This window comes from Bison bison, unplaced genomic scaffold, assembly GCF_000754665.1.
Source record: "Bison bison bison isolate TAMUID 2011002044 unplaced genomic scaffold, Bison_UMD1.0 scf7180017864487, whole genome shotgun sequence".
Classification (NCBI taxonomy): Eukaryota; Metazoa; Chordata; class Mammalia; order Artiodactyla; family Bovidae; genus Bison; species Bison bison.
Window position 1 is genome coordinate 7161142 of NW_011495047.1, and position 8705 is coordinate 7169846.

The 8705-nt window shown below is 53.4% G+C and overlaps 1 protein-coding gene across 1 annotated transcript in view; it reads right to left on the bottom strand.

Annotated features, from left to right (window-relative positions):
- Positions 1-516: 516 nt before the first annotated feature.
- CAPN11 (calpain 11) overlaps positions 517-8705 on the bottom strand; it is a 13220-nt gene continuing 5031 nt past the window's right edge. The window contains exons 7-22 of the mRNA XM_010863231.1: positions 7074-7157; positions 6898-6983; positions 6644-6718; positions 6350-6510; positions 5981-6150; positions 4199-4210; positions 3695-3906; positions 3346-3385; positions 3175-3243; positions 3032-3089; positions 2847-2911; positions 2493-2561; positions 1837-1915; positions 1625-1741; positions 1123-1181; positions 517-1005 (exon numbers count right to left, since the gene is read on the bottom strand). Of these exons, the coding sequence (XP_010861533.1) occupies positions 979-1005; positions 1123-1181; positions 1625-1741; positions 1837-1915; positions 2493-2561; positions 2847-2911; positions 3032-3089; positions 3175-3243; positions 3346-3385; positions 3695-3906; positions 4199-4210; positions 5981-6150; positions 6350-6510; positions 6644-6718; positions 6898-6983; positions 7074-7157 (1383 nt within the window). The 3' untranslated portion in view covers positions 517-978. The remainder of the gene's footprint in view (positions 1006-1122; positions 1182-1624; positions 1742-1836; positions 1916-2492; positions 2562-2846; positions 2912-3031; positions 3090-3174; positions 3244-3345; positions 3386-3694; positions 3907-4198; positions 4211-5980; positions 6151-6349; positions 6511-6643; positions 6719-6897; positions 6984-7073; positions 7158-8705) is intronic.

The window sequence follows — 8705 nt, forward strand, 5'->3', positions numbered from 1 at the left end:
TGAGGGAGGAGATGGGAGGGGAGGCTCAGCGTCCGGCGGCTCAGCTCTCCCCTAGGATGTTGCTCCAGGTACCACCCTGTGATGGGGCATTCCTTGCCTTTAGCATCCCCAGCACTGCCCATAAATGCCAACAGTGCCCTCTAGCTCTGTGACAATATTGCATTTCCAAAATGATGCTAAAGCTGAAACTCCAGTACTTTGGCCACCTCATGCGAAGAGTTGACTCATTGGAAAAGACTCTGATGCTGGGAGGGATTGGGGGCAGGAGAAGCGGACGACAGAGGATGAGATGGCTGGATGGCATCACTGACTCGATGGACGTGAGTCTGGGTGAACTCCGGGAGTTGGTGATGGACCGGGAGGCCTGACATGCTGCGATTCACGGGGTCGCAAAGAGTCGGACACGACTGAGACTGAGCGACTGAACTGAACTGAACTGAAACACTCCCAAGGACAGGGGTGTGGTACCACCCCAACGGAGAGCTCTGGGTTCCTCCTTTTTGGTGCTGAGGATACGACTTACACCCCCGCCAGCCTCTTCCTGACGTAGAAACACATAGACACAGAAGCCAGTGGCATGTGTTGGTCATTATATTAATGCCCCCCACACCCAGTGAGGGGGAGGAGGGAGGGGCCGTGAAACAGGGGAGCCTGAGCAGAGTGGAAAGCGTGGACCACCTCCCCAGCTGGGGACACTGGGGAAAGTGTAACTTCACCTGTAGTGAAATATACTTGGAGAGGGAGGAAACTGTGGAGTAAATCCAGCCACTGGAAGCCTGGTTGGGGTAAAAGAAAAACATTTTGAGTGGGGAAGGTGGGCCCGGGAGGGTGGGCCCGGAGGCCCACTGATGGAGTGAGCCTGGCATCCAGGGTCCATTCCATCAGCAGAGGCTGCAGAGCTGAGTGCCACAGGGAGTAGCCCTGTGGGGGCTGGTGGTGGTGCTGGTGGTGGAAGGAAGTCGGGATCCTGCAGTTCCTCTAACCCCACATGGTTATCTGCAGCCACTGTGAGGTGAGAAGAACATCAGAAGATGGGAGAGGTGGGGATGGGGCATGATGTCCATGGAGAGGGAAGGGTTAGCGGAGCCATGGGTGGGGGTGCCTGAGATCCCTTCCACGTACCTGGTTCAGGTCCAGGGAAATCTGGCCAGTGTTCTCAGGGTCCATGGTTAGAAAGTACGCTATTTCAGGGAGGAGGCAAAGGGAGGATGGTTGGGAGGTAAGTCAGTGGTCACCCATTTTCAACTAGGGCAGAGGTCAGAAAGGGTATCCCTCTCTCCAGCTACATCCCCAGTCCAGTAGGGAGTTAATGATAAGGACTCCTTCCTAAAGCCTTGCTCTGAACCACGGCCAGTTCTGAGTGCTCTCTAGATACTATCTCATTTAACCTCTACCATGGTCCTATGTAGGCAGCACTATTATCTACACTTACAGGCACAGAGAGATACAGTGACTTGGTCAAGGCAACAGAGCCCGCAATGGTGGGGCTGGAATTTGAACCCAGATTGTCTGCGCCCTGTGGAGGGGAGGGTTCTGGAGCAGTGCTTCTCGCGCAGGTATGCGGGAGAAGGCCGGTGGGCCAATGGCCCGGGGTGGGGTGTGGGCAGGTGCCCGGCTGACTCACTGAACATGGCCTTCAGCCTCAGGAAACAGCTGATGAAGCTGTCAAACTCCATGATCAAGCTGTCATTCGCGTACCTGGCCACCAGCACCTGCGTGACCTTGTTGTTCAGCTTGATGCCTGGGAGAGGGAGGGGTGTGGAAGGAGAGAGTCCAGCCCTTTGGCCGCTGCCTCCCCCATCCCAGCCCCCAAACCCTGTCCCGCCCCTAGCCCACCTGCTTTCTCAACTGCCAAGCGCATCTCATAGGAATTCAAGGTGCCTGACTGGTCCTGGTCACACTCTCGGAAGATGTCCTGAAGGGACAGGCAGTTGTGGTAGGGCCATGTGCAGGGCACAATGCTTCACAAGGGGTGACATGCTTCACAACCACCACCCAAACCCCAGGAGCCCCCGTGCCCCGTCCCCCGCCGGCCTACACCTGAGCTCCCATATTCCTATCGCCTGGTGACTGCAGAGCTGGCTCCTGGCACCTTGCTCAGGGCTCTCTGCCTGTATCCTTTATGTTAGTTGATACCTAGACTCTGCTGGTTATTGACTTTTATTTTTATTTTCATTTTTTTTTAGCCACATTGCAGGGTAGGGATCTTAGTTTCTTGACCAGGGATCCAATCCACACCCCCAACATTGGAAGAAGTCCCAACCACTGAGACTGTCAGGAAAGTTCCAGGAACATTTTGACTATTGCATGTGGCAGCATGTCAACAACTCCGTCCCAGGGTGTGTTTGTGTGTGTGTGTGTGTGTGTGTGTGTACACGCGCATGTCTAGTCAGGGGCTCCTGTTACAGTTTCATCTTTGTTAGACCTCCTAGTCCTCATTCCTCACAAGGACCTCTCTCACCCCCATAAACTGCCCCCTCAATGCCCTTTACCGTCCATTTCTTGATTTTTCTCCACAGGACCTGAAACTCCCGAAGCCCCAGTTTGCCAGAGCCATCTTTCTGAGAGGAGAGGCAGTCAAGGATATCAGAGGAGAGGGTGGGGAGGACATTCCGGGGGCTAGGAAGCAGAGCGGCTCACTAAGGTGGGGACCAAGGTCAAAGGGCCCTGTAGGTAACTGTGGTGACGGCCAGAAGAACTGGTGTCTTTTGTCACCCCAGAGCCTAATCCCCATCCAGAAGGAGGGCATGGCTGGTCAGAGAGGTGGCCACCTTGGGGCCAGGCTCAGGGGTAGGGGCTGGGGCAGGATAGCGCTGGGCAGGACGGCCCACTGGACGGGAAGATACATCCAAGAGGTTGACCATGCAGCGGCACACGTCCAGGCTGAAGCCCTTGGTTTTGAAGTTTTTGACTGTGAGGGAGGGAGGGGCAGAAAGAAGGGGAGGGGTGGCTGAGTGTTGCTGGGATGGGGAGGAGGGCAGGGGTGATTAAGGGTGATTAAGGGAAGGATTGTAGCGGGCGGAAGACTCACATCTGGAGACCACCTTGTTGAGCAGCTTCTGTAGCTCATACATGCCTATCTCCTTGCCCTAGGAAGGGGGACCGTAAACTCTCCGTCTGGCCCCTTCAGCCCCCAGTCACCTCCTTTCAGCACCCCAGACCTCTGCCTCTCACCTCTCCTCCGGCCACTATGTGAAACAAACGTACGAAGTCCTGGTCTATGTCGGTCTCAGAGATGCTCTCCTGGAGGGAAAGGGGTGGGAGAGGGACACGGTCCAGAGCGTTCCTTCACACCCCAACCCACACATACTGCCCCGAACCCCCAACCCCATGGCCTCCCCTCACCTCTTGGAGAAGCTCAGCGTAGTTGGCTTCATCCAGTTCCCTGGGCAGAAGTGGACGAAGGCGTGGAGTTAGCAGGGGTTCAGGGAAACAGGGACTCCAGGGGGAAGGGTGGAGAGGTCATGTGTATCTGAAGCAATAGGGAATGGGTGCCATGGGATTGGGGTTCCAATTCTGTCTCTGCTACTACCTTGGACTTCCCTGCCTCGTGCCTCAGTTTCCTTGACTGTAAATTAGGGACAGAGTGTCGGTGGCGGGGGGAGGCTACCGGATGACTGATCCCTGAGCATGACATCCTACAGCTCGGGGTGGGGGGCAGGTGGCCTTGGAGTAGTGAGGTGGGGCCCCTCACCAGGACTCGCTGTGCTTCTCTGTGAAGACCCGCAGCAGGAAGTCGGCGTCCTTGTGCGGCTCGAAGGTGGAGGGGATGATGATGTATTCCCCTGGGGGCAGCTGGAACTGGCTGCTCACCTCCCGCGAGTTGGTGAAAATCTCCGAGAAACCCAGGTCTTGGTACTTGATGAAGAAGTCCTTTTTCAAGTGGACATCCTGGAGGTTCTGAAACTGTATGTGCCCTGCAGGTGGGTCCAGGGTCCTCGGGGAGAGGGCAGGGAGAGAGGGACCCCCACAGTGAGGCCCAGCTGGGCAAGGTTAGGGGGATGCTGTGGCTGGCAGGTAGCTTCCCTCCAGGGAAGGAAGTGGTTTCCTTCCCTGACTCCCACCCAGGGCCCAAGGGGGCTGGAACCCTGACCCAGTGGCCCCCAGACCCTTCACCGAATTCCACCCCTGGCCCATCTACACGCAGCCGGGAATGGGGTGGGTGTCTGCCGGACGTCAAGCCCCTCATCTTCGGTACCTCCTTTGGGATCTGGGAAGGGAAGAACGAGGAAGGTCAGATCCCCAGGATGGCTAAGGGGCTCAGGTCCATGGAAGTCAGGCTGTGTGTGTTGAGCAGGGGAGGGGCTGCTAATAAGGGCCCTGGGACACCAGTGTGGGGAGGCGCAAGGGATCTAAGAGCTGTTAAGTTCCAGCTTTAATAACCTTTCCTTTTGCTTTGGACAGCCAAGTATGGTTTATACCAAGTTTTGCGAAGAGGATATTTTATCACTTCAGGTTAAGGATGGAAAGGAAATCCCCCAGAGGTGGTGAACTAACTCACCCAGTCTCAACGCTGCTAAGCAGTTGGAGAACTGGGGAAAAACACGGGGAGAGCATTTTCCATGGAGTGCTCATTTTCCCCAGGAAGTTCATAGAAACCCAGGAATGAGAACGAAGGTGCTCATTAAAAAGTTGCTCTATAAAAGATGCTTTATAAAAAGGTGACTTAAACCAAGATAAATACATTGCTCTCCTGCAGAAATATAGGTTCCTGCAGAACCTTTAATATACTAATGGCCCAGGGGAGCTCTGGGTGGGTGTAGAGAAGTCAGCCTTTCCGGGAGGGGTCGCATTTAACCTTAGAAATGGCTTGGGGTGTGTCTGTTAACCTGAGGGACACACAGCCTAGGAGGAGGGCAGGGCTCAAGTCTGCTTTTGTTCATGCCTGAGCATACAGAAGGTGCTCCATGGATATTGTTGACTATGTAAGTGAAAGGACAAATGGGCGTTTCTAGGATTTTGCAAGGCACAGCTTGGGAAACACTTGTCAGGGGTTTTTCCTGGCCAGACTCCATGTTCTTGATGGGGTGACTCTGTGGAGGCTTGGGAGCTGTGGGGAAATTTCTGAGTGTGTCGAAACCGGTATGAGTTTGGACATGACCTTGCCTCTGGCTCCCAGTCTCCTTCCTTTTTATTAAGGCGTTACTATTTGAAAGGCCCTTGGAACAATGCCTGGCACAGAGGAAGTGCTCCTTAAAATTTTTTTTTTCCTTTTCTTTTTTTTTCCTTTTTGTTTACACCTTGTGGCATGCGGGATCTTTGTTCCCAACTGGGAATAGAGCAGGTGCCCCCTGCGCTGGACCACTAGGGAAGTCCCTCCTTAAGAGTTTTCAATTTAAAAAATTTGGAAAGAAAATTGTCAGCCCTGCCTTAAAAGCTCAACACACCACTCAAGAAAAAGCCAGGGCAGGGGGTTGGGCGGGTAGGGATAAACTGGGAGATTGGGATCGATATACACACAGTACTGTAAATACAATAGGTAACTAATAAGGACCTGGCTTCCCCAGGGCCTTATCAGTAAAGAACCTGCCGGTAATGCTGGAAAGGAGGCAGGAGTAACGGGTTGGATTCCTGGGTCAGGGAAGATTCCCTGGAGAAGGAAATGGCAACCCATGCCGGTACTCTTGCCTGGGAAATCACATGGACGGTCCACGGGGTCACTGAAGAGTCAGACACGACTTAGCAACTAAACACCACCACCAATAAGGATCTCCTGTTCAGCACAGGGAACTCTACTCAGTACTATGTAATGACCTATGTGGGAAGAGAGTAGGTATGTGTCTAAATACCACTGATCCACTTTTTTGTACACCTGAAACTAACACAACATTGTGGGGAGCGGAGAAGAAAGAGCGAGCTAGGGGTGTGGAGGTGGTTGAAGGGAGGGTGTCCTAGTCCTGGGGCTGTGGGGTGGGCAGTGGTCCAGGGGGTGAGGCCACTGCGGGAGCAAGAGTGGCCAGGGGACCAGCTGGGCACCCACCGAATAGATGACGAAGCCAATGGTCTCCAGCTGGGCTCCGTGGGGCCTCGTCCGCCTCCAGTTCTTCTGCATCAGGGCCACCAGGCAGGTGCAGACGGCTTCATCGTCCTCTATGTCGTCATCCTTCTCGGGGAGACAGATCTTAAACTGGGGGTTGGTCCAGAATGTGTCTGTGGAGGAAGCAGGTCAGGATGGCCCTGCCCTTCCCAGGGTGGATGGGCTTCCAGGCCACACGCCCGCCTCCTCGCAGGGCCCAGTGGCATCTGATGGCCCTTGCCCCTGGGCCCCTGAGCCTGGTTGTGCAGTGAGTCAGTGGCCCATCACCCACTCCCTGCCCCGAGGTCCACCCCCCCACCCCACCCAGCCCACCCAGGTAGCTCCGGCAGCCCCCTGCGGTGCTGCCCCTCCGCCAGCTGCCCTCGTAGAAGGTGGTATGCCAACAGCTCTTGTAGTCCCCGGAGAGCGTGTCGGGTATCACGTTGCAGATTTCCAGGAGGGTGAAGTTGCCAAGGAAATCTTGGTAGGACATCCTGTGGTAGGGGGTGCGCAGAGCCATCAGTGGCACACCCACACCCACACCCACGGACCCCCCCAGAACCTCCCCGTCCAAAGCTCGGGTGCGATGGGCGGCAGGAGGATGAAGGGGGCGGGCATGGGACTGACCAGAACTCCCCGTCCTCCTTCCTGTGCAGCAGCTGCCTCTGGACATCTGGGGCCACCTCCTCCCACTCCTTGGCGCTGGAGCAGAGACAGGTGGGGGAGCAGAGCTTGTTCCTCCCCCGGGGCTCCCCTCACCCCTGAGCCACTTGAGACTCCTGGTTAGATGGAGAATCTCTCGATGGCTTGGCTTTGCTCCGTGGGGGTGGGGTCTGTGGTGTGCTCTGCCCCTCCCCCCAGAGTGCTGGCGAGCCACCTACTTGTCACTCCAGGCTCCATTCCACTCAATCCGGCCCCAGGGATTCCGGACTCGGATCAGTGTTTCTGTCCTGCCTTGGTAGGAGACCTGGGTGGGTTGTGGGCAGAGGTCAGGAGCTTAGGGTCAAAGAAGTTCTCCTCGCGCCCCTCTGGGTGGGGTTGCAGGGGTCAGACTCACGTCCTGGAGACCGGTCACTGAGTAAGCATGTCCTCTCACCAGCATACCCTGCGTCAAGGACTCCAGCTCATGTTCGTGGGTGACCTGGCAGAACACAGAGGGCTTGAGAGGAACTCAGGAGCTGGTCAGGAAGACGGGGGTACCTGAAGACAGGTGACAACTCTCTGAACTCCCTGTTTTAAAACTTATTTTTATTGGAGAAGATTTACTTTACAATAAATGTCGTGTTTGTTTCAGAGGTACGGTGAAGTGAATCAGCTAGACGTGTATATATTATCCCCTCTTTTTAGGACTTTCTTCTTATTTAGATATGGGTTCACTTTTTTTTTTTTTTAATTCAACTTTGCTTTTTCAAATGCTTGCAGACTCAAAAGCAATTTTAAGAAATGATACAGAGAGATCCTGTGTACAGGATCTACATCAGTAACATCTTCCAAAACTATAGCTCAGGGACTTCCCTGGTGGTCTGGTGGTTAAAAACCCGCCTTCCACTGCCCAGGACCAGGGTTCAAACCCTGGTTGTGGAACTGAGACCCCACATACTGTGGGGCAACTAAGCCCCCACACCACAATGAAGACCCAGTGCTGTCCAAATAAAAATAAGTAATTAGTTTTAAAAAACTGCTATAAAAAAAAAAAAAAAGCTATAGCATGATATCAAGGTTTTTTGTTCTGTTTTATTTTTTTAGCTATGCCATACAGCATACAGGATCTTAGTTCCCCAGCAGGGATTGAACCTGTGTCCCCTGCAGTGGAAGCGTGGAAGTCCCTATAGCACAGTATAAAAACCAAAATGAATATGTTGACACAGTCTGTTGATCTAATGCAGCTGCCTCCACTTTTACTAGTATTCACTTGTGTATGCTTTATGCATTGCTATTATATGTATAGTGTTCTGTATCTACCACCATCATCACAATATGGAACATTTCCATCACTGCTAACATCCCATTGTTGCCCTGTTATAGCCAACAATCACCTCTTATGACTGTCTTCCCTAAACTCTGACAACTCCTAATCTGTTCTCCATTTTTCAAGAATTTGGTCATTTCAAGACCTTCCCTAAGTGGCTCGGTGGTAAAGAATCCATCTGCCAATGCAGGAGACACCGTCCCATCCCCGTTCTGGGAAGATCCCAAATGCCTTGGGGGAACTAAACCCGCAGCCACAACTCTGAAGCCTGTGCTCTAGAGCTGCAGCTACTGAAGCCTGGGAGCCCTGTCTACAACAAGGAAAAGCCGCAGTGAGGACTAGTGAGTAGCCCCTGCTTGCTGCAACTAGAGAGTAACTTGCCCAGCAATGGAGACCCAGCACAGCCAAAAAAAATAGATTAAAAAAATAATTTTGTCATTTCAACACTGTCATATAAGCAATCGTACAGTATGGAACCTTTGGGGATTGGCTTTTTTCATTCAGCAGAATTTCCTTGAGACTCATCCAAGTTATTGTGTGTGTCAACAGTTCATGTCTTTTTATTGCTGAGTAGCATGGAGAAGGCAATGGCACCCCACTCCAGTACTCTTACCTGGAAAATCCCATGGATGGAGGAGCCTGGTAGGCTGCAGTCCATGGGGTCGCTAAGAGTCGGACACGACTGAGAGACTTCACTTTCACTTTCATGCATTGGAGAAG